The sequence below is a fragment of the Ixodes scapularis genome, unplaced genomic scaffold (genome assembly GCF_016920785.2).
Source record: "Ixodes scapularis isolate PalLabHiFi unplaced genomic scaffold, ASM1692078v2 PGA_scaffold1__304_contigs__length_218370807, whole genome shotgun sequence".
NCBI lineage: Eukaryota > Metazoa > Arthropoda > Arachnida > Ixodida > Ixodidae > Ixodes > Ixodes scapularis.
The window spans coordinates 112,564,337-112,588,756 of NW_024609846.1; the positions used below are offsets into that span (position 1 = coordinate 112,564,337).

Below are 24,420 nucleotides of genomic sequence, written 5' to 3' on the forward strand. Positions count from 1 at the left end.
TGCAAGCTCGTCAGCTTTTTTTGCAGGGGTTGTGGTGCGGAGGCATGCGGAGCACAAGTTTGTCTGCTTCTATTGCAGGGGTTGTGGTGACGGCAGAACGGCGAGCTCCGATTGAAGAATAGTGGGTAGGCCTGAAAGGTGGCTAGATCTACCCACTATCCCCCAATCGGAGCCAATCGGAGCGCGGCTACCGACGTTACTAAAACACTCTGTTGGGAAACTCGCCGTCGAAACCTGGACCGCTGGCGTCCACCGAGACCGAGCTAAATGCGACAACAGCGCCACTCTTTATCGTTTGTCTGCACTGTGGTCACCGTGAGCTTTTTGAAAGCCTGTTTTTGCGTAAAAACAAACGAAAAAGACACTTTTTGTATGAAATTTATTGGAGTTTAGTACCAATTGATGGGCGCGTGATGTTTTTATCATCTTTAGTTCGCAAGGTGTTGCGGAACAATTAATATTGTTTTCATACAACCATGCCTCAGCGGGCCTTTCAGGTAGCACGTCCTGACCTAGGTGCATTTTAACGTCAGTAGTTCAACGCGGCGCGTCCGCCGGGGAAACGGGGTCGGCACCCCTGTAACCTCTACCGCTGTATCTGTTCTTAAGCCAACATAGTAGTCACGTGCAGTTCTTCGAGAGGCCGCTGTGGGAGAAATGGTGGCGTTGTGTTCGTCATTAGCTCGGTGCTTGGAGACAGATTGGGGCCAATTTTTCAAAGCCGTCTCTATGGGAGTTTCCCAACTGAGTGTTTTAGTAACGTTGGCGGCTACGAACTTGCGCTCCGCAAGTCTCGAAAGAAATTCTGACAATATTTGTAGTAGAATTACAAGAAAATACTCGTGTCTTAACGGTATGTAAGACGAAATATTCCTCGATCGGAAAGAAAACAGATCAGTGACAAATATGTCAAAAACGTAATAATAAAAGCAGAGTACATTTTTAATGGAAATGAATGGACGACAAGAGGTAATTATTTATGAAGCATGCAGGCGCTCGAGGCATAGGAACATGTGCTTGCAGCTACAGGAGACTTGCGGGCCACGTCCCAGAGTCGCGGGCCGCGTGTTTGAGACCCCTGCTTTAGAGTGACTAAACTTTTGTTTATTCATAATCGTCATAATCTGACCACCATTCAGAGGTCCACCTAAAAATGGCGCCTGCTTGTCTTCGCGTACGTGTGCTCTAGAGTGGTCAATGCAGTAATACTGATAATAATAATAATAATAATAATCTTTAACGCGCATCACGCATTAGTGACTAGACTTTGCTATTATTATAGAATTAAATTAGCGAGTTTTGTTTTAGTTTTTGTTTTTTACATGCACGAATCTAATAAATCTTCTAATCGTAAGTGCCGTAAACATCAGTTAGAGCGGAACCGGAAAAGGCCGACCATATGGTCTGCGCGCATGCCCAGAAAGCGCCAAGACAGCCATAGTCGCCGTCAGTTATTGTTCGCGTGAAGAGGTGCGATTGATACCGTCTGAATGGCAGAACACCAGTCGGCCCTTTTGCTACGAAAACAGTTGAATGGTAAGCTTTAGCCGTTTCCCAAGCTTCCCGGCCACGTTTCGCCGCGATATCTGGCTTACTTCTAGCTTATCCGGTTCCAATTTCCGTGTGCCGCCTGAGCTTTAACAGCTCTTTTGTCCTCGCTTCCCAAGGCTATGCGAGCCTACCCACCGGATTCGTGTCGCTGCGGCAAATTTGCCTGGCCCCTTGGCTTATCGTTGCTCAACCACAACTTTCCGAGATAAATCGTCTCAACTTTTCAAGGTGTTTGGCCAACTTGGCTTTCGAATGGGGTGACGCTGTGCCATACCGCTTCACTTTTTATTTTATTTTTGTAACAGTACGCAGGTGTCGTAATGGTTACGCTTGCACAACCATTTTGCCTTATAAAACGTCCGAAACTACCAACTTTTCACGCACAAAAAAAAGAAAAAGGAAAACCGTATTCTTTCTTTCTGGTGGCTCAGCACGTTTTTGTCTCGAGGTAACCACGCTTTTCGTTGCGCAACATTTCCTACGAACGGACGATCGTTTTCAAGTACTCTAATGATATATTTTTTTTTTGTTCGAGCCTTGGGAAGTTTTTTGACTAATGACTCGCGTTTGTTTCCCTGTGGTGCCGACCTGTGATTCTGAATTTGTTACGGTGGCTCTGACATCATGGTATCACGCTGCATTTGCGACGTATTTGGTGCTGCGTCGTTTGCTGGCGACGGTCGAGAGGCTCTGACGGAGGCCGAGGTGGGCACGCGTCGTGACTGCCGCTGCGGGCCAAGCGCACCGCTCAAGTTGGGTGAATCGAAGGAACCGAATTGTGGGTTAGCCGGGTTTGGTAGTAAGGGACGCTACGTCTTCTGGCGCTTACGGGAAAGCAGAGCGAGCGAACGTCGATACGCGGTCTTTGGCTCGGCGCCTCGTGTCTCGCTCATTGTTCATGTATTCCCTGAGCTTCTAGATTTCGTCCAATGGTGGGTATTGTTAAAGGCAGCACCCACCTTTATTTCTTTGGATGATATCGTCTGCCTTCTTTTCTAAGCCTATTGTAAACCCCTCGGTGTGTAACTGGCTCGGCTTGTCCTTCACACCATTGCTTTTTGTTTGTCTCCTTTCAGAATTGAAGAAGAACCCCGTCGAAGGTTTCTCAGCTGGCTTAATAGATGACAATGATATCTATAAATGGGAAGTCCTCATCATCGGTCCACCAGACACTCTTTAGTAAGTTTTATTTCAACAAGAGTCCACCTTCTCACTGTGTTTGTTTCTTGTCGCTAAACATGACTGAGTACCTGCAAGAACAAGGACTAACAGCAGCTGTGCTTTATTTACCTAGTTTTTTTGTTTATTGATGGGGTGCTGCATTGCTCCACGAGTTGTTGCCCCGCATTTACTCACATGTAGAGCACAATGGCCTGATGGAGGATACACAGATAGATAAGGAAAGCACTCCTGAGTCGCGACGTCGGAGAGCCAGTGTGCTATGTCTCTATCGGATTGCAAGAGTCTACAGTGAAGGTGGCTGGATCATCATTCATTGAATGTGGGATAGTTCAATCCCAGGAGGCATTGCTCATAGTGCCCCTGCAACCCTTCTTGTGATAATCGTGATTGGTGTTGGTTGCAATGCCTCACTGAGTAAACTTGGGCGTGAGTGGCTGTTCCACAGTTTAATCCTTGCCTGTGCTCGGTGAGCTGAGACTGCAGCCAACACCTCCGAGGTAGTGAGGCTGTAATGCTGAATTCTCTGCATGACTTACTGAAGGCCAGCCGGAGGCCGAGATCTGTGCTATATCAGCGTTTCATCTGGAGTTGTGCTCCAGCAGTGAGAATCTGAGTCCCAGCCGGACACTGAAATGGATCTCTTGTCCAGTTTGTGCCTCACGTTAGACTCCGGGTGACGACGAAAATCCAGCTCTAGGGCCGTGTCATGTGAGAGTATTTGCTACAGTGTGCACTTGTTCCTCTTTTTCCAGCGAGGGTGGTTTCTTCAAGGCACATCTATACTTCCCCAAGGAATATCCTCTACGTCCTCCAAAGATGAAGTTCATCACAGAGATTTGGCATCCAAACAGTAAGCTCTCGTGTTTTAGCAGGAGCAAGGGCTGTGAACCATGATGATTTTAACCCGAAACTGGGGCAGGAGGAAATTTTTGTTGCAGTGGAAGAGAAAGTAACACTGACAGACAGTGTCTCTATAGAGACACTGTCCCTTCTTGTTACTTTCTCTTCCACTGTAAAATAAAATTCCACCTTCTGTCCCGGTCTTGGGTTAAAATCATCATGGTAAACTTCCACCAGCTCGCCTTTGCACTGACCGTAATTTCGCAAGGGGTGTGCTTTTTCGTGCGATTGGCGAGGTCGGGTCGCTTTACATTCTTATTTCTGGAACGAGGTAATTACAAAGATTGGGTTTCATCGCTTCTTAGCTAAGCTACCAAGGTATTGCAATAATGCAGTAGTGCTGATGGTAAATCTGGAAATTTCAGAACGAAGCTTTAACAGAAGGTGAAGGTCTAAATCAATCTTCTGACTTAACTAAATGCTTAAATGCACAGTACAGGAATATTCACATTCATTACATTTTGACTGCTTATGGCAAGGAATTTCTGTCATGTTAGCTGTGTGGTGCAACTGCTGATGTTTAGAAATTATGTCCATGAATCGAGTCTCCGTCATTTTGACTTTATGTGCTACAACCCACGTCCTATGCAGCAGGGAGATTGAAGCTTCAGTCAGATCTTTCGGTTTTAATATAGCCACCATGACCACTGTTTGTTCCCACAAAGCCCAATGCACGGCAGCTGTTTTTTTTTCATACTTTGGTTGCGAGCACTCTCTGTCGATAGGCCTAGCACCAAAGCGATCTTAGTTGGCCGAATGTAGCCTTCAAGCAGTTCCGAATGGCACCGACGAAGGTCCCAACAAGCTCGGCTAATATATCAAGATGGCAGTTGCTAGAGAAGCTGTCCCGTGGCTGCAGAGGCCACTCTGTCGGTGCTATTTGTGGGAGTGTACTCTCAGTATTTTTCATAAAGCAAAAAGCATGCCTAAATTTGGGGTGGATTATCTTTGAGGGTGGGCTATCTCAGGATATTACGTTTCTGGAGCAGGGATCTCCAGACTTCTTGGCTAAGGGATGGAAAATGTAAAGTAGAAAGCACTAAATATATGGTTCTCATTATTTCTGGTATCTTCGTGAGCGCGTTTGGTGCTCGTCACAATGTCGTTTCTGTATGCATGCTTTTTTTTTTTCTCCGATAGAAGGGTTTGTTAGAAACAGGCTGCAGACAGGGACTAAGTTGGACTCTCAGCGGGAAAGTCTGCGAGGTCATTGATTACCATGCTTGACCTTGACGCTGGCTAGTTGCGGTGGTTGGTGATTTCACCGACTTTCTTGCCGAATGTTCAACTGAACAACCGAAGGCCTCCGCGGATTTGATGTGCCTCACAGGCCGAAATTGGGAGACGCCTGTTCTAGACCTATTAGAATGCCACTTTTGGACACTATGAGTCAAGTGCTGCTTTAAATATACCCTTAAAGCTTTAAAGGGGCCCTGCAAGGACTTTTTTACCGGTTTTTAATTTGCACCGAACCTGAGCGTACTGGACGTAGTAACTTAATGAAACTATTCTTTTCTCGAATTTTGCTTTATTTTAAAAGTTCAAGGCAAATTAAAATTCTAAAAACAAGCAAAAAATAACCTCCCTCATGCTTAAGTGGCCGTAAACTAGAGGAGGGGTAGTGAGCTCAGCAGGCGGTCACGGCTGCCGCACTCCGTGTTGACGGCTCGAGAGGGCGCAACTAAAGCATGTTCTAGCTAGGCTGTATGAAGCAGGCAGCCAGGGCGGCTTTCTTAATTAGTGTTTAATTGCTGCGCGATTAAACACTATTTCGGCATGACACTTCATTGGCCACAAACGACAGCAAACACGGGGTAAAGATCGGTTCAGAACGGGAGTCACTTTGTGCTGCCGTACCACCAAGAGGCCAAACTGCAAGCCAAAGCTGCTTGCCGAAGGCCTTGGGAACGCTCTGAACAGGTGGGATCCTCCAGTCCATATGACCGCAGCGCTGCCGCATACATCTGGGACCTTTCTACGCTCGCCGGTCATTTGTGCCTGATCCCACTACACCTTTCTAGTATGCGCCGCCTTTTCTGCCGCTTGTTGGGGGGTATGTCGATGGGTCATTTCTTGTGTCTGTACTTTCTAAACTGCATTTGTTTCTTTTCTGATCTAAAATAGTGAACAAAAACTACTTTTATAAATAATTGAAACGGTTTGCGCCACTTATATTTTGTATTTCGACTAAAACGAAGCTTTCAGTGGCTCTGACCAGTAGTAAGCCCAGGACCAAAGACGTCGCATATTGCATGCTTTCGGCACCGCGGGTCGCCCCCGTAGGTGGAGGAGGTTTCCGCGTAGTCTGGTTAAAATATGACTCGCTGATATTTAGTTACTCTCTCTGTGCCCGCTGGCTTGCCCAAACCCCAAGAGGCGTGGAAACCGCAAAAAAGATGGACGCTTAAATATGATTGCAGGGCCCCTTTAACTATATATTGGGTAATGCACATCACATATCATGCTCCTGTAATAAATATAAATGACACTGCAGTACACCCCACAAGTCACAGCTGCTCTACATTCAGTGCCATGTAATGCTGGAGAAGCTTTGGTCTCGAGGAATTCCTATCAACCTTAAATAAAAGCTGAGGAACTACTCAAGGTCTCAGTAGTGATGACACAAGGCAGTGCAAAAGCCTCCAGACCTTGTAAACAGTAATTAATATACTGAGAAGTGTTTGACTCATAACTATGCATCAGTGAGTGACTCGGGTCTTCTAAAGCAGCACTTAAACTGGAAAGACACACTTTCCATTTGAGTAGGGACGATCAAGGGAGTTTGGGGACTTGGGGAACCGATGAGGCCGCTCTGGGAAACCCCTGGGAACGCAGTTGGAAAATGGTTCTGAAACTTTTTGATCTCGAGGAATGCCCATCTTTCGACAACAGAAATTTAAGAGCTCTGGAAACCCCTGGGGGAACCGCCCAGGCTTCCCTGAGGAAACCACACTTTGAGAACCCATGGTCTAATATATTATGATTATCAATGACTGGATGTTCAGCGGGCCCTTGTGCAACGGGTTGGCACTTTTTCCAGTTGACAAGAATGGAGACGTGTGCATATCGATTCTGCACGAGCCCGGGGACGACAAGTACGGCTACGAGAAAGCGTCAGAGCGTTGGCTTCCCGTGCACACCGTGGAGACCATCCTCATCTCAGTCATCTCCATGCTGGCTGACCCAAACGACGAGTCTCCCCAGAACGTGGATGCAGCGGTGAGGCCCAGCTGTTTATCTGTCTCGCCAAGGGTCTAATGGGAGATGTAAGAAGTGTGGAAGCCTACAGAAATGCACTGCTGCACTTTCCTTTTTCCGGGGCTTTGTGTCTTGCTGGCTCAAGCATTGCACGTAATGCGCGGTTTTGAATTGTAATCTTCCTACAAAGGGTCTGGCGTTCGAGCGCCAGACCTTTTGTGAGGAGCAGATGACGCTCTTATTCACTTCGAATGGAGGAAGACATCGGGAGGCAGTTATCCTTTGCGTCTACCCCCTAATTATTCGAATCTGAGCTCAATGCTTTGACGTCTCCACACACTTTCATGTCCTCCTCTCCCCCAGTTTCTCTCCATATGACAAAGATGTGTAGTTTTAGAAGGGGATGCAAATTTAGAACCTGGGCTAGGCCTGCTGCAAGTAATGCATACATGGTCTGCCGTGCGCTGTGCAGGAAACTGTTTTCCCTCAGCAATATGGGGACACTAGCTTTGGCCAGCCATGTGAAAAGCAGAAAACACAGTGGCCGTGAAGTCTGCTTCCTGTGAATGTGTGTTGGCATTTTTCAGACCACAGAAATTCAAATTGGGTCTGGTGATCCAGTACTTGGCCGTCGGAGATACCTACGTTTTCACATGAAAACTGCACTTCAGAAATGTCTAGTCGGAGTAAACCTAAACAAGTCGAGGAATTTATAACCTCATTTTGGTAGACGCCCTGTATATGAACATGCAAGTGCTATCTATAGACCGTTCCACTAGGAAGAGCAGAGAGAGAAAAAATGCCCTTCCCCTCACCCCGCAAGTCGTCTGCTCCGCCGAGCGGGCTGTACCTAACATCCGGCTGGCATTCGAACTCTGTTTAAAATCGCATCATTTTGGAAATTTAAAGCTCAGATGTGCGGATCTTGATATGCAAGTTATTGTGTAATGTTATGCTCGATAAAAAGACTTACCAAGTCTAATTGCGATGTTACCTGCATGCAAATTAAAAAGGAATGTAAAAACTGTCAAAGTGGCCGGTTATTCCGGCGAAAAGTAAATCCGTTTGCTGTTGCTATTTTACTGTACAAAGTTTTCACTGGTGTAGGCTAGTTCTACTAAATAAGCTACGCTTCAGAGTAACGACACTTGGCCATATTGTGTCTTAAAATCATGGTTGCCACTAATCTGAAGGTTTATCTGAATTCCCAGGGAACGCTTTTCCGCCATCCAAAAATGTTTCAACAGTTCGCGACAGAGCAAAGTAATATTGCGTGACCTTCTTAACACCGAATCTAATGCTGAGGAAGTCGCACTTGTGAATCCTGACGATCGGCAGTTGCGTCTGCTCTGCATACGAGCCAAAATGGCGGCGCCCACAACAATGTCGGGGGACGGAGTGCCGATACTCTAAGCGCAGCTCATTTAGTGGCTCTAGTGTAGGCCTTTAGCGACAATGAGTGGAAGTCTGGAATAATAAATAAAATTGTGCTTTCCTGGCGCAATAGAGAAGAGACACAGTGGTTGAAGTGTCGGCTGACTCCACTGCTATTTAAGTAATGGAACAAAGATAGGCTTGTTGATCATTTACTGAACTAAAACAACAGAGTGCTAAAGGGTGATTTCAGAGTAGCCATAAATATTCTAAGAACGTGAACCACTTCATAATGGCAATCACGAGCAAGAGTTCGATGTTCGGTACAGCCCGCTGGTACAGTCCAAAGATGGAGAGCGGCAACCTCCCGGTTTGTCGTCTGCTAGCAGAGTTGGGCGCGTGCCCTCTCTCTCGTTTCAACACGCCGAACCTGCTGAACTTTCTGGATGTGTGGAGGGGGCGCTGCGGTTTAACAAAATGGCGCCTCCCTGAGAGCTCTGAATGGAATGGTCTATACTCTGTTTCATATTTAGCGTGCAACAATGTCAGAGCTACTGGCGCGAGCGTGGGGCTTTATCTCGATCATTTGCATGCGTTCTTGCGCAAACAAAACCCTAGATGAAGCCACGCCTCTCCACCAGTAGGTTTGACAGCGTTGTATATTAAGTATGAAACAGAGTATAGACAACCATGTTTTGGTATTAATAACAGTGTTAGCAGTTTTTAAGTGTAGTTTGCTTTTGTGATATGTATGCTGCCATCGTACCTCAGTGCATTAGATGCACAGTTCCGGCGTACAGGCTCCCAGCGGGCAGTTTTAAGCCCCGATTGAACGGCCCTCAGTCTTGCAGAGGCTTGTTTGTAGGTGTTGTGTGTCTGCTTTTACTTGGAGAAAAGAGGTTCTTCGGGGCATTGTCCCCTCTGAAGATTTGAGGCCCTAGTCTGATGTTTCAGTTTCGCTATAGCCGCCATGGTCGCCATTCATTCCTACGGTGGCCATAGTATGAATTCTTTTCTTTTCACAATCTGTGCATGCTAAGGCTTTTGCTGATAGGACTAGTTGTGTTTATTTCGGTCGGCCGAACATTGCCCTCAAGCGGCTTCGGATGGCACGAAGGAAGGCCGCGGCAAATGCGTCAAGCTGACAGTGGTGAAAAGAGTGGATGTCGCCTTAGGATTCTCCAAATCTGTTGCTCCATCTGCCGAGTGTCCGTGCACTACAGTGTCGTGCACATAGCACACAGTACCGAACGGATTGTTTGTGAACTAGCAGTTGAACTGCCAGTTGTCTGCTTCATAATGGCAATTGGTTTCCCTGCTGCTGGCCCTGCCGCTCTAGTTTTGCAGTTGCATTCCTTGCTCCTCTACCTTCATCGTGCTCAGCCCACTGTTGTCACTCTGTCACTATGGCAGTACAGAGCCCGCGAGCTAGGGCTTTCCTAGTATATGTAGTCTGCTTTGTTTCTGCCGAGTGCACACTGAGGAAAGCCCGCTCCAAGTGCAATTGCTGATTGCATACTGCCTCAAAGGAAAATCGTGCCTTAAACCAGGGTGGGCTATCTTTCAGAGGAGGGTACCTGTTGAAATGAAATAGGATAGTTTTAATGTAAAATTTATTGACAATCCTCGAGAAAGTGGGAAACCTTTATAGAAGTAGTTATTAAACGAGTCAATTGGAAGACAAAACTGAGCGCTGAAGCCCCTCCTTCCCGGCACATTCGGTGGGAAGGGAAAATCGTGACGTATTATACAGAGATCTCAACATTTCTGCGATTCTTACCCGAGCAGTCAAAAACGCTACACGTGTGCACGCACAAGGCAGTTGAAACCTCTGGGTATGACGTCGCACGCAACGGTTGGTTTTTCTAGTGTTCATTGGTGTCGTATGCTTGTCGTATTCAAATCCATGGGACAAAAATAGGCTAAAATTTACCTCTTGCTCATTTTCTCTTCTGCAGCTTTTTTTAAGCATGCAGCTTCAGAGTCAAAATTATATAGGATTGCATTGTTTACTCTACCGGTGTCATTTGTCCAGACAAAACTGCACCAGTGCATGGTAAGGAATACAGTTAAAAGGCGATGCAACAATTTTTGAGTTTTGGCCACATCATTATGGGAATCGTTCAATGTCTCCGATAGAATAAAGACCAGAAAACCATTTTTTCTTGCCAATGCTAGATTTTATATTTAAAAAAATTGAAGGTCGGGATATTTTTGGCAATGCGGTCTCTTGAGTGCGGTGTGTAGGGACAAAACTTGAAGTATCACACTTGTTTCTGCCTTTTGGGCCCCAGCCTGCCTCTGTGATTGCCAACTTGTCAAGGACGGATTCATCTACAATAGAGAACTGCACTCACTTGAGATTGTAGAAGGCTGCGGCATGCGAATGACACAAAAGACAATTCGCCACATGAAAAATGGAAAGGGTAGCAACAGAGAAGTGGTTTTGTTGACTTCCGATAGGTTGCGCTTTGGAAACTTGCGACGCAGCTGCAGATCGGCAGAACTTTTTATTATTTTTTTTTATTTTTTCAATTACACAGCGAAATTGCTGCATTTTGGGGAAAGGTGGTGCATCTCCTCTCACTTGTGCAGAGATAAACAATACAAAAAATAAGTTGCAAATGCTTTGACCATTAATCCTGTTGCACTACCCCTTCGGGGGGGGCTAGCTGGTTTGCCCAAGGCAATGCTACCTAGAAAACGAGGCCTTTTCTCCCTCGAATGTTGTCACTACCACGTCCACTCAGCTCTGCCAAGGTCGTCTCTGCATTGACACGAGCATATCTTGCAGCGCCTCGCATTGAGCACAGTGGTAGGGTTCAGTGACGCAAGATTTGTATGTCTGCCTTTTTGGTGGGTTTTCGAAATAATGTTCAATGTATTTGCCGCTGAGGACAGGTCGGGAATCCACCGCTGGCAACTTAATGCGCAGGTTGTGTCGCAGTGGGAAGTATTCTGGAACTTCCCAAGTCCTGTGTGTAAGACAACAAGGTCAAATCAAACAATATGTTGCTCGAAGCGGTAACTAAAAGTCTTGTGAACTTAGAACCAGTCCACCCTAACAATGTGGTAGTGAGCGAGGCCCAATTAAGAAAGAAAAATTAAGTTCTAGTGCAAATTCCTTGCATCTTGGTGAAATGTAGCAGGGTAAGCAATTTGGTGCGATTGGCACAGATATTGCATCACTGTAGCTGTACTTTATTTTTACTTTATAAACTACAAGCTTTGTTGTAATCACGGGTAATAAGAATATGGTCTTATGTTTATTTGTTGTTCAAAGGCATGCATGGTGTAAGTCAAGTCTGTGCTTGTGCTTTCCCTTTTCTTCTGCAGAAAGAGTGGCGAGAAAACTACTCGGAATTCAAGCGGAAAGTTGCTCGGTGCGTTAGGAAAAGTCAAGAGGAGGTCTAGGATAAATTTTGGTGTAGTATAATTTTGGGTAAGTTTCCTAATCTTTCTCAACTCTGGCACAAACTGGCACGGTTTAGTTCCTGAAAATTTTTAGCAGCTTTTGGGCTGTTATATTTTGCTTTTTACCCTTTGTAACAACTACTGGATGTTTTCGTAGCATATTCTTCTTCCATATCTACTAGCAGCAAGTGTAAAGCTCATGGTGTTGAAACTTGACTGGATTTGTTTGCATTAGAGCACTGCACGGGCCTACTTCTTGAGGCCTGGCCCTGCCGGGGCCCTCTGGCATGCAGTCTCACCCGACTCGGGCCCGACCTGGCAGGACTCCCCTCTAATTAGGCCCGGCTGCTGGCACCTGCATTCGGACGTGCCCCAGTCCCAGACATGCCTCTTTGTCCAAACACAGGCAGAATGGGCTCGGAAAAGCCCGCGTTGGTGCCCTCGGCCTGCTCATTAAAATGTCTATTACACAACGAGTTCACGGCTTTTCAAGCTGCGCCTGCGCTTGTGCTGTGAATCGAAGCAGCTCAGAAGGCCATGAGCTTGTGTTTGTGGCTCTGGTCAGTTAGAAGTACATTATTACCTTACGTAAAACATTTCGCATAATGAGAAGCCAAAAAGTTTGATATTGGGACAACACCCAGCATAGAGGTATTATGCAGCTTGTTTCAAGAAGTGAAACAAAAGAAATCTAGGTATTGCTGTTTATTTCCAAGGTACACACACATACAATGGGAAAGGAAAAAGAAACAGGTTACAAGAGATTAACATAATGTTGGGAGAGATTACAAGAATGTTCAATTATTACATATTTTTGTGCACAAGTAAGAGACCTAGTGAGACTTGCTTTAGGCAGGTTCACCACTCATTCATGACGTACCCAGCTGCACTGAAGTTTCTCTCACTGCTGGCTCTTGTGGCTGGGATGCAGAGTACCTTCTTTGCAAGGGCTGCAAGTTGCAGGAAAGTGATCTGGTGAGTCTGCCACCATAGCATCAAGTCCTTCATTCCACCTTCGCCACCATATTCGGCACATAAGTACTTGTCAACTTCATCACTTTGTTCTGGCACTACTTCCACATTGCACCATTCTTGGAACTCATCCACACATCTATGCTTCGTGGGAGCTAAAGTGTTGCCTCATATATCCACATAGTCTCTCATCGATGCCAGTCGCAGTCCCTCACTTGCCAGCCTCTCTTTCTCGTTGCCTCAGACCGATTTTCTTTCGTTTCCAGGGAGCATGTGGAGTTGATACTGTGGACACAGTATCAACTTCGAGCTGTAGTTTGCTTTCCAGGAAGTGCTTCGCCCTCTCTTCGAGTTTCACAGTAACGGATGAGTTGCAAGGCTCCACTTGAAGATGCTGGCTTAGTTTGGCAAAACAGAACAACACAAATGGCAAAGTGAGGTGTTTATCTTGCTTCAACTTGTCGCTCGGCTCCTTAAATGGCTCCAAGAAGTAAGACTTGTTCACATCATCAAGCAAGCAGTTGTTTCTGGTGTCCAAAATATGTTTGATATCTTCATACTGGACAAACACCGACCTGATCATTGCCAGTTTGGAGTTCCAACTGGTGGAGTTCCAACTTGTACTTCTTGGTACACAGCATGTGGCACCTCGCTAGCAAGTCCACTTTGCTTCAGAAAAGTCTCAACAGACTTCGCACCTTTGATGTTTTCGTGCATGGCGCGCAGCTCTTCTGCAGCAAACGACTCATCAAATCTGTGCCAGAGTACGGTGTTCAAGATTTGAGCGTACAACTCATCCTTGTGTATGGACGGAGTGCACTTATAATATTTGCACCTTGGTCGGTCACGAACACCACATTTGCTAGGAGGTCTTCACTGAAACTAAGCTTTGAAAACCTGCAAACAATTCCTTTGCCTATGTTTTCGCCAGTCTTCCTTTCCTGTTGGAAAATCGCGAGTGAAGAGATCTTGGCACTGCAGAACCCAGTTTTCATCAATAAAGTGAACCGTTTTGGTAGTATACGTGATCTTTTTGAAGTCGTCTGGCTACATGTCACGTGTAACAGTGCAACGAGTTTCCTTCATTGCTGCTTCACTGATAGGTCTCATGGCATCTGTCATAGCATTTGCTACGTTGGCTACTTTTCGGTACACAGTTGTGGGATGTGGAAGCACGTCATTCACGGAGATGTTTCCGTAGTGGGCGCCAATGCTAATTAGTTTGTCTGCGGGCTGAACAAAGCAGTCTCCGTGAACTACATCAAATGGCCGCATATCTTTGGCGCATAAGCCAATGCAAGCCGTTGTCAACTTTTTGACAATCTCAGGAATGCTGGACTTCTTCGTTGCAAAAAAAGAAGTAACACGCGCACACTCGGAATTGGACAACTTACATTTGTGCCGGCTCAAATGCAGGGTCCCAGTCTTGGTGCCGTCGTAGGTCAAAAAGGCTTTGCAATGGCTACATTGAATATGTCCTAGTGATGCTGACGTGGTTGCATCGACAACTTTCACAAATTTCTTCCACGCATCACTTTGTTTGGAGTCTTTTGCGACAAGCTTGAGCTGCTTCGTTGAAAGTCCTTTCTTCCACTTGGCGACACTCATTCTAAAATTCATGAAAAAGAAACTGAAGACCGCATATAAAATTTGATTGTCTATTTGCGGCAAAAGACACCTTGACGTAGCTGAAGATTATCTTAGACTGCACCAAGCAATTTGTGTGAAAAGAAAGAACAAACAGGAAAGCAGGGTCAGTTGTGTAAACTTCTTTAACCAATCAGCCGGCCTCGCTCACGCGTACATGTAGAGAGGACTGTCACTCGACATAGGGTGGGGAAGTCGGCTTGTTCTCGTTTCAGAACGCCGAACAATATGTGCCCCCCGTTCCGGTACGCGGTATTGTGTACTTGGCGAGTTTTCCATGGGGTCTAGTTGTTTTTGGAGCACCAATATTACAGTCAGGAATACAACAAAGATGGTTCTTGGTTTTCTTTTTTTGGCGTTGGGAAAGAAAGAAATGGCACAAAGACAGTACACCAGAACCCCTGACAACTTTAAGAAAAACAAAATCTCTGGCCGGGTCTCAGACTTCTTGGAAGTGAAACGATTGTCCGAGAGGAGCCCATAGGCCCCACCCCACACCACGAGGTCCCCATCAACGCGCTTTGCCATTGTGCTCACAGCTCTGGAACAGTTATCTTCGAAAGCCACGTGCACCTACAAATCGGTCAACAGTTGACGGACCCGTACGCGACCTGTTTTTGGAGACCGCAACGCACGAAAAGCCCACATCGAGGGCGCCCAAACGATACGACTTTAGCGAAGGCCTTGTGTTTACCAACCCACCCGTAGAAAACTATTGCGTGGACAAAGAGAGTAAAAGGTAAACATGTTCAAGGGGTGCGTTTCCCCGAACCTTTGAACCACAGTCGGGTTTGAGGTTCGGAGAAACGTCCAATTGCGAAAAAACCGAAAGATCCCCTTTTAGGGTGTCGGTCAGTTCAGTTGGTGTTCTGTATGTATATTGCCCTTTTTAGCAATTGAGTGAAGTTCTATGCTTTCTGTGTGGACGGCCTTGATGCGTCCCTGGTGTGGCCCAGGCCCGACTAAAGCGTACGCTGCCCAGCCCGGGCCTGTGCAGTGCTCTACCGTAAAATACCGAGCAAGTGCCCACTCGAAATTTTAATACTATCGCGAAAAAATTGGCGTTGGGCGCTAGTGAAGTCATCAATTTTACATATAAATGTACTGTGCGTATTTTTTCAGATGTTTCTAGTTTTAGGGGTGGGCGCTTAGTGCGGAACGGGTGCATGCACGGTATTCTACGGTAGTTTGCATACATCCAACCAATTCTTGCGTAACTTACATTTTATTACACTTTGGGTTTCGTTTCCACTTGTCCAACAATAGTAAATGAGTGTTGTATTAATGGCCTGAAGTCTTTGTAGCCTTTTTGGTGAGCCACTGCTTTTTTTTCATGCAAGACTCGTCCCTGATGCTTTTCTTCAAACTGACCCAATCTTTTTGTTAAGTGAAAACTGGGTGTAAAGAGTGAAAATTAAGTTTTTGCATTAATTTAACTAAAGAAAGTTATTGTTGCAGTCGAACCACAATTACAAGCAGTGTGCAAGAACATTTTACTTCTATTAATAGAGTTCATATACAAATAGGTTAAAATGTCAAAGTAGAACTCTCATAATTAAAACTGTCTGGGTTAGTGGGTCTGAAAACGTTTACTTGCTCTTGTTTAATAGCAGTTCTGATGAAGTTGTCTGTGGTTTCCTGCAGTGCCACGTAGAGCCATTCCAGTGTGGGATGAAAAAAGTTTCCTAGACTTTAGTCGAAAGCCCTTGTGAATTTTTAGCTTTGCCAACAGACACATCTGCTGTGGGTTGATTTCTGCTCATTCGTTGCAGCAGGAATGGTGAGCGCTTCTCGTCCACACAACGCGCTCTTGCTCGACTTTTCGGAGCCACTTGAAGGAAGCGGAGCCCACATGTAGTAACTCCAGGGACATTGTGCAGTGGGTCCGGCCGAGACTGCGTTCTCCCTGTGGGCAGCCTTCCTCCACAAGGCAGCCGCAGCTTCAACGGCTTCCAATTAAAAATGGACGGGAACGAAATTTGATACCACTTCAATTTGCTCCAGCTTACCACAGATCCCTCCTCCCTCTGGCCCCTCGTGCTTTCCAGAAGCTGCTAACACTGTTCCCCAAAGTAAAAGTGCGCGAGTGTGGAGCGTGCATGGTCCCTTTTGATTTGAGTATCTTTTAAGTGTGTGCATGCATGTGCTTTGGTTGCCTTTTTTTCTTTCTCAATTGGTTTCTTTCTTTGACCCATATTTTGGTTCGTTTTTTTTTTCACACTTCACGTCTGCTATTCTTGGAGTGTGACGAGTTGAGACTGGGGCCCTCTTTAAACTGGCAGGTGTTGAAGATGCTTAAGGCAGCAACTTGCGCTTCTAAGCAATTTAACTTTGGCACTGCTACATGGCCAGGCTGGCGTGGGGCGAGCTAGTTGTGTCATTTATACAATTTCTGTATAGCCATCAAACACTCATTGCTGTACATTTTTTCAGATGCTTAGCTGGGTTTGTGACTGGGTCTGGGAAAGAATGGAAATGTTTTTCTTTCTTTTTTTGCTAGTGGGAGGGTAGGCCAACTGGTATTCTTTAAATTGATCGCCAGGCTTTGGGCAACATGTTCTGGGAAACTGGGTTGCCTTGTTGTTGGTGGGTGTACCCTGAGACAGCGAAACAACCGACATTTGCTTTGCGGCATGTGCAAAAAGAGATATTTATTTGAGCGAATGAATAATCTTTGTGCCTACAATCTGGTTGGACTTTGATCAATGCTATGTTTGTGCTCGGCAGTGCATTTTGCAGTTATCGGGATAAGCTGAACCTCTCGTTATTGTAATTTGTACTCTCACTTTAAAATGGAAGTCGGAAAAATCTGTTGCAAAGTCGCTTCTGGACCTTTCCAGCATACTTTACCTGAAGGTGTTTGCCTAAAGAGCCACGATGTTATTGCAGCTGCAGACATTGGGTGACCAAGCTGTTCTTCTTTTTACATGGCAGAGGGGAAGAAACGGCTTGAAAGTATTTGCTGATCCATTATGGCAGTCTTTTCAACAGATTTAATTGCAGGAGATCAAGCGTTTAACTTTTTTTTCTGTTTCTTTGCTTTTCTTTTTTCTTAGCAGTACTACATATATATCTTGTCCAGGAACGTGGTCATGTTGACAGTACATTACTGAGTGATTTTTTTTTAGAATGATTTGTGTTTATTCTATTTGGGTTTATGCATGCATTTTACGTGAAAAATTGCGTTTTAAACTTCCTGTAAATTGCTTTCCGAGCTTTGTACAGTTGACTAAATATATTTTCATGTCTTTGATGACTGTGTTGTGTTTACTGCAGTTGGGTAATCGGTCACAAAAGTTCAGGGCACGGGCGGACCTGTTGACAAAAAAGCTCAGTAGCATTGCCCTCCTACATCGTGGTAAAATCTAAGATGACCTTTTATTATGTGTTTTGATATCCTGAAGGCATAAGATATTTATGAACTCGACTTTCATCAGCAGACTCTGGTGCCTTTCTTTGCCCTTAAACTACGGGTATTTTCAGTTAACTTCCTTTATTCTTTATTGAAAGATCACCCCGCAGTGCCCGCAGGGGAATTAAATTCTTGGGGAATGTATTAGCATGGCATTTGGGGAAACGTCACTCATGCCCCTCTAGAAATCGCTGACGCTGGCCCCTTTACTTTCCTGTATTGACTTACGGTAAAAAAAAAAGTTTAAAAACTGCTGGTTGAAGATCTTGTGGCCTGCAAAACTTGATTGCCGGGGAGGGACGGTAAACCAAAGAAGACTCCTTTCCAGTCGGCAATGGTTGCTTAACTCCCGTCGCGGCTAAGTAACTGCATTTATACCAAGGTCACCATTGGGCAGGGCCCATCAATTACTGGAAGTGGGTTATCTTTCGGTGTTTTTGAAGAAACAAGAAGGAAATTGAATCAAGAATAGGGGTGGGTTACTTTTAGAGGGGCATCTCGGGATATTGCGGTACACAAATGTATCGCAGCCTACGCGCCAGCTGTGCGCGTGACTAACGAAAACCAGGCGGTGTCTGTCAGTTTGTCAGCGCCGCAGAGGGAGAGGTTGACGGCTCCGTAGTTTGAGGACAACCGCTTAATCGTTCGCTGAATATATATATATATATATATATATAAATGAAAGACATTTACAACTTCCTGCAACACCGATTTAGAGCGCAGCTCAGGAGGAGGGCGGGAGGGTATGCCCCTCCTCATCCGTACCCTCTCCTTCCCCCCCCCCCCCTCTAATGCGCGTCATCACGCAACGTTTCGGCGCGGTGTATTATGGGACGTTTCCCATAATGCACCGCGCGGTTACACCGACGCCGCTCAAGCCGGAAGCGGGCTGCGCTCGACACCGTTGTTTTCTCGAGCGTGCTGGCTCAAGCGAGCCGTTCCGTCGCCTCCTTCGCGCTCTTAGCTCCTTGGCTCCTCTCCCCATGGACGTGAAAGAGAACATAAACATAGAAGAGGTATGCCCGTTCTCGCGTTCCGCGTTATAACAGCTATTAAAAAAAGGAGTGCACTAGGGAAAGACGGGCAAGAGAAAAGTGAAAATGAGAACTGATCTTTAATCTTTCCTCTTAAAGTAATTGTGTGTTTGTTTGGACAGTGGGAAGTGAACCAGCCTCAATGGGTCGCTGTAGATGCGAGCAAGTGCAGTTGTAGCATCGTGACGCCGCTCGTTGTCTTTGTGCTTTGACCAGCTGCACCAATCGCGCGCAGTGAACGCGCCGTTGTTGTTGTTGTTGAAAAACTTTATTGAGTTGAAAGATTTAGGAAAGGGAAGGGGAGAAAGGGGAAGAAAAAGGAGAGAGTGGTTGTGTGCCCCTATTCCGGGGCTCCAAGTGCGGAGTGAACTCGGAGTGCTCGGGCCACGAGCAGCCTCTGCTCGCTAGCCGTCGCGTACTTGAGTCCCGCTTCCCACTCCTTGAGTTTGGGCTCCTCGACTGGAGCCAGTCCTGGGAGGTTCTTGCATGCCCAGACAACGTGATAAACGCCCACCCAGGGCTCACCACAGAAGGGACAGTCCGCCGTGGCGTACCGTTCTGGGTACCACAGATGTAGCTGGATCGGTGTGACGAACGTGTCCGTCTGAAGTCGTCTCCACGTGAACTCTTCTTCCTTGCTGAGACCTTTGGCCGGCCCAGGATATTCTGCCCTATGTGTTCGTAGAGCCTTTAAGGCCTCACCGTAAGTGAGCGCACTGTCCAGATCCCTCTGGGGCAGAACCGAGTCCCGGTATAACGCACCTCGGGCCGCAGCATTCGCCGCCTCGTTTCCGACTTGCCCCATATGGCCGGGGGTCCAGATCAGATGTACTCCCTCTACTGCGGTTTTGCGGAGGAGCCTTAGAGCTGGTTGACCCACGACCCCTCGCGCAAAGTTTTGACAAGCTCTTTGTGAATCCGAAATTATCGTCGCTCGAGGATTGCAAACCACCGCCAATGCTATGGCCGCCTCCTCCACTTGTTCAACCGTCTGCGCTCGTATGGAGGCGACGCGTCTGATCTGCCCTTGCGCACTGGCCACCGCTATTGCAGCCACCCCCCCGCACCGGACCGGCCCCATCCACGTACAGGGTTCCCTCTCTGCTGTCCCAGGAACGCGCTAGGGCCACCGCTCGCGCTTGTCTCTGTTCCGCATTCCTATCCGGGTGCATGTTGCGGGGGATTCTACTGATCGTGAATCTCTGCCGGGTCTCAGCCGGCAGCTCTTCCCCCGCGTCTCCGGGCCCGTGAGAACCGCCGGGTACTGCCATTCCCAGTTTGTCCAGAAGCCACGCTCCATTCACTGTGGAAGAGAGTCGCTTCAGCTGTGACACTAGTTGAGCTTCATGAAGTTCTTCTATGGTGTTATGCACCCCAAGTTTAAGCAGTTTCTCGGTCGCCGTACGCTCCGGTAGCCCCAGCGCGTTTTTGTACGCTCTCCTTATCAGTACGTTTAGCTTTTGCATCTCCGCCTTGTTCAAGAGTGCCGCACGTCAGTCTGGCAATAATGAAGGCCTGGACCAACTGTATTGCCTCTTTCTCCTTTATACCGTGTCTACGGTTCCTAATTCGCCTCATCATACCGCACACCTGCGTGGTCATGGCGTCCAGTCTGTCGATTGTCGACTTGTTCCCCCTCCCCTGTTGTAGAAGCTGGCCCAGAATCCGAACCTCCGCTGGTTTTGGGACCCGGACCCCATCTATCACCACGTCAATGTGATCGACTAGCTTATCGCGAGGGTTTCGGAAGACAAGAAGCTCAGATTTCTCCGGGGCGCACTTAAGCCCGCATCTCATAACGTACTCTCCGACGATATCCGCCGCCGCCTGAAGCTTCTTCTTCTATTTCCGCGTCACTGCCCTCCCTGCACCACAGGGTGATGTCATCCGCGTAGATGGCATGCTCCACGTTCGGAACCGCCCTCAGCGCTTCTGGTAGACCCCGCAGCGCAAGGGTGAACAGCAACGGGGAAAGTACTGCCCTTGCGGCGTACCCCTGGAACCCAGTCTGTATGTCCCAGATTGCATACTTCCCAACGTCAACGTGGCTGTCCTGTCCGTCAAGAAACTGCGGACATATTCGAAGGTTCTTCTCCCGCAGTTAACTGTGCTGAGACCCCTAAGTATGCTTTCGTGCGAAACATTATCAAACTCGCCTTTCAAGTCTAAAGCTAGAAGGCATCTCGTTTGGCCGCTCCTCGGATTCTCCAGTATATCCTTATATATCCACAAGAGTATGTCCTGCGTCGATGTGTGAAATCTGAACCCGAACTGCGTGTTCGGAAGGAGTTGTTCCTTGTCTAGATATTTCATAACCCTGGAGTTTATGACTCGTTCGAACGCCTTGCCCAGGCAAGATGTAAGCGAAATCGGCCGCAGATTTTCTAGCTTGAGCTCCTTTTTGGGTTTTGGAATGAAGCGAATGTCAGCAACCTTCCAACTATCTGGAGTAAGCCCGCGCTCCCAGAAATGTTCGTTGAAATGGCGTACCAGCTCTTTCAGGTCCCCTTCCCCTAAGTTGTAGAGGAGTTTCGCTGTGAGGGAGTCCGGTCCGGCTGCTGCGCCCTTCCTCATAACCCCGAGCTCATACTCCAATTCCGCGACAGTAATTGGCCTGTCTAATTCAGGGTTTTCCTGCCCTTCATACTCCACGATTTCTCCTGTGGATTCCAAACACAAATACCTTTCCGCCAGCCGATCCATGATCTGCTTGCGGTCCCCGGGTAACTTATGTATCAGTTCCGCTAAACGGCCGCCCGTCACCGCTTTTGCCCTACTCGGATCGATTAAGGCCCTAAGCATCCTCCATGCCTGAGCAGTGCCTAGGCTTCCCCGTATAGAGTCACACAGGCCATACCAGTTCTTCCTAGCCAAGTCCACCGCATAGTCCTCGGCCAGCTTTGTGAGTGCTTGAATCCTCTTCCTCAGCTTCTTGTTGTAGCGCTGTTTCTTCCATCTCCTGGTCAGCCCGCGTCGTGCTTCCCAAAGATGAAGCAGACGCGTGTCCACTGCTGGGGTCTTCTCTGAGAGTTCAACTTCAGCCACGAACGGCTTGACACTGGCGATCACCTCCGAAGACCAATCCTCGATGTTCTCGATGCTAGCTGCACCTTTCCCTCTCTGTTTTCGCCATCGGTCCCAATCCGTTATTCTTGCCTTTCCCGTCTTTCTTGTGTATCCGGACTCGTGAATAGTCGTTTCGAGGATACAATGATCGCTACCGAGTTGCTCCATGAGGTTAGTCCACTCAGCGTTCGCCACATTCTTGACAAGCGTCAGGTCCGGACAGGTGTCTCTGCATGAGCTCGTGCCCGTCCTGGTTGGCTGATCAACCTCGGTAAGCAATGTTAGGCGTTCCTGGTTGATGCTTTCCGCCAGCCTTCTGCCTTTCGGAGAAACGTACTTGCAACCCCATCCCGGGTGAGGGGCGTTGAAGTCTCCCGCAATAATCACAGGGTCCTTCCCCGCCTCCTTGACCACCTTCGCGATGAGCCGCCTGTAGTCCGTCTTATGGTTCTTTGGATTTCCATACACGTTCACCACATGTACACCCCGATCCCCTTTTTTCACTGGGATGATCACAATGTGACAGCACGACACCTCACAGCCATCCAAGTCTAGTCTCGTGGCTGCGTAGGTCTTGTGCACAAGCGTCGCGACGTATTGGTCGCCCTCAATTGTAGCATAGTCTTTGATCTTCACTGGTTTCTTGCCCGGCTCCTGCAGCAGTATCACCGCCGGGGGATTGGGTTCAAGCGACACCCTCAGGCTAAGGCTCGCCTGTTTCCGACCCATCCCCCTGCAGTTCCACTGCCACACTTTCAAACTTGGCTTCGCTGACTTGCGCATGATTCTGCGTCCGAAATTTCTGCGTCCCGTAGAGGCTCGCCCGTTTTTCTCCGCTTCGAGACGAACTGCCTGAAGAGGCTCTCTTGGTTTTGCTCAAGAGTCTTTCCTAATTTCTCCAGCTCGGTGACCCTGCATGTCAGCTGCATCAGTTGGCTGGTGAAGAATTCTTGAAGTCCCTGGATCGCCCGCTGAACGGTCGTCTCCACGATCGCTTGTACTTGCTCTGCCGAGACTCCCCCGGTTCTTTCTCTTTTGTTCCAAAGTTCCTCTATGGTCTTTTTGCAGTGGGTCACGTTCCTCCGCAGGTCTTGTATCGCTCCGTTGCTGCTCGCCCCTCCACCTTTGGGCTGGTACGTGCTCCTCGACTCCTGATCCCCGACCCTTTGGAGTTCCGGCCACTTCTTGCGATTGCCAGGATCAGTGAAGATCCCTTCCATGAGGTGCTTCGCTTGCTCTTTTTTCGCTTGACCTTTTGCGGGCGCCGCTTGGATGTAGTCATATCTCGAGACGCGCTTCTCCCACAGCTGGCGGACCGGCTGCGCGAGCGGGTGCGCGAGTCTGACGTTGGTCTGACACGCTCCGTCCCGACTCTCTCGAAAGCCACCGCACGTGCTGCGCGCCGTCGCGACGTCTCCCCCTAGGCTCCCTGCTTTTAGTCTCCTTGTAGAACTTCTCCGGGCAGTGTCTGTCGTAGGTCTTGTGGGCCCCCCCGCACAAGGCACACTTCGGCACACACTCATGGTCCTCACCGACCTCAGTGGCCCTGCACGCCGAGCACGCAAATCCTTCCGGCTTGCTGCATACGTCGGTCCGATGGCCCACTTCACCACAGTTCAGACAAGCCGCCCTAGTCTTCTTATAGATAAAGCAGGGAGTCTCAAGCCAATTGAAGCTCACCGTGAACGGTACCTTCTTCCCCGCAAATACGATTACCGCAGACTGTGACTTCCCTAGCCTCCTTGCTTCTAGAACTTCGTATCCCACAGCTCTGGTTTTCTGTCGAATCTGTTCGTTAGTCAGGTCAGGCCGGACACAGTGTATGACGCCGCGGCACGCATCTTCGCTCGGGGAGACATGATACGCTTCGACGTCTAGCACGCCGACAGGAAAATTCAGTTTCTTGATACCTGCGACGGCTTCCGCTTCGCTCCATTCGTCCGTACAAACCATGATTGTGTTCTGTGCTTCCAGCAGCCTTACGACCGTCTTCTCGTCCAATCCTCTCGGCAGGGAGCTCTGGACCGCTTCCCCGATCAGGCTCCTGTACCGCTTCAGGTCCACCGCGACCCGATGAGGTTTGATAATGACCTTGTGCTTGTAGACTCTGAGACTGGGCAACCTCAGAGTTTTCCTCGACTTGAAATTCTCCGCCGTTGTTCCCCCGGCTTCATCTCGAACTTGTTTCTCGAGGCCTTGTGTCTCCCTCTTGCTCTTTTTCTTCTGCATCAGTACTTGCACCCAGCCGTTGCCGGGTCCTCCGTCCTCCTGGTCCCCCAAGGTGGCATCTTTGATTCCATCATCCCGGAGTGGCCGCTGCGCCGGGTTGATAAATCCATGCGCCACCTCGTCTGGGTTATAGCCGATCACTCGACCGGTATCTGGAGTTTCTTGGGTCCTTGTATCCATCCTCCAGCCTTCAGCCCCCACCAGGACGGCGACCGCCACGCGATAGGCCTAGCTAGGCGGCCGCTCCGAGAAGCTCGGTGCGGCGCGCCCTGCGGCGCGAAGCCTAACGAGTGTTAACAGGCCCTCCGTGGGCCAGAATCGTGACAATGTCCTTGAAATGAGAAAGATTCGGCTCACCGGCATGAAAGTGGTATCGAGCGAAACCGGAACGTTAGCTCTGTCTTCTCCAACACTTTTCACCGCACAGAAAAGGAATTTTCC

The 24,420-nt window shown here is 48.0% G+C and overlaps 1 protein-coding gene across 2 annotated transcripts; it reads left to right on the plus strand.

Annotated features, from left to right (window-relative positions):
• Window positions 1-1,368: 1,368 nt before the first annotated feature.
• Window positions 1,369-17,491, plus strand: LOC8031593 (ubiquitin-conjugating enzyme E2 G1). Of its 2 annotated transcripts, none has more exons than XM_002406255.4 (6): window positions 1,369-1,536; window positions 2,628-2,730; window positions 3,486-3,583; window positions 6,674-6,852; window positions 11,542-11,647; window positions 16,011-17,491. In XM_002406255.4, the coding sequence occupies exons 1-5, from the start codon at window positions 1,491-1,493 to the stop codon at window positions 11,617-11,619; spliced, it is 504 nt and encodes a 167-aa protein (XP_002406299.1). In that variant the 5' UTR covers window positions 1,369-1,490; the 3' UTR covers window positions 11,620-11,647; window positions 16,011-17,491. The 2 variants fall into 2 exon arrangements, with proteins under 2 accessions (XP_002406299.1, XP_029822374.1); XM_029966514.3 differs by having other exon boundaries at window positions 16,014-17,491.
• Window positions 17,492-24,420: the final 6,929 nt, after the last annotated feature.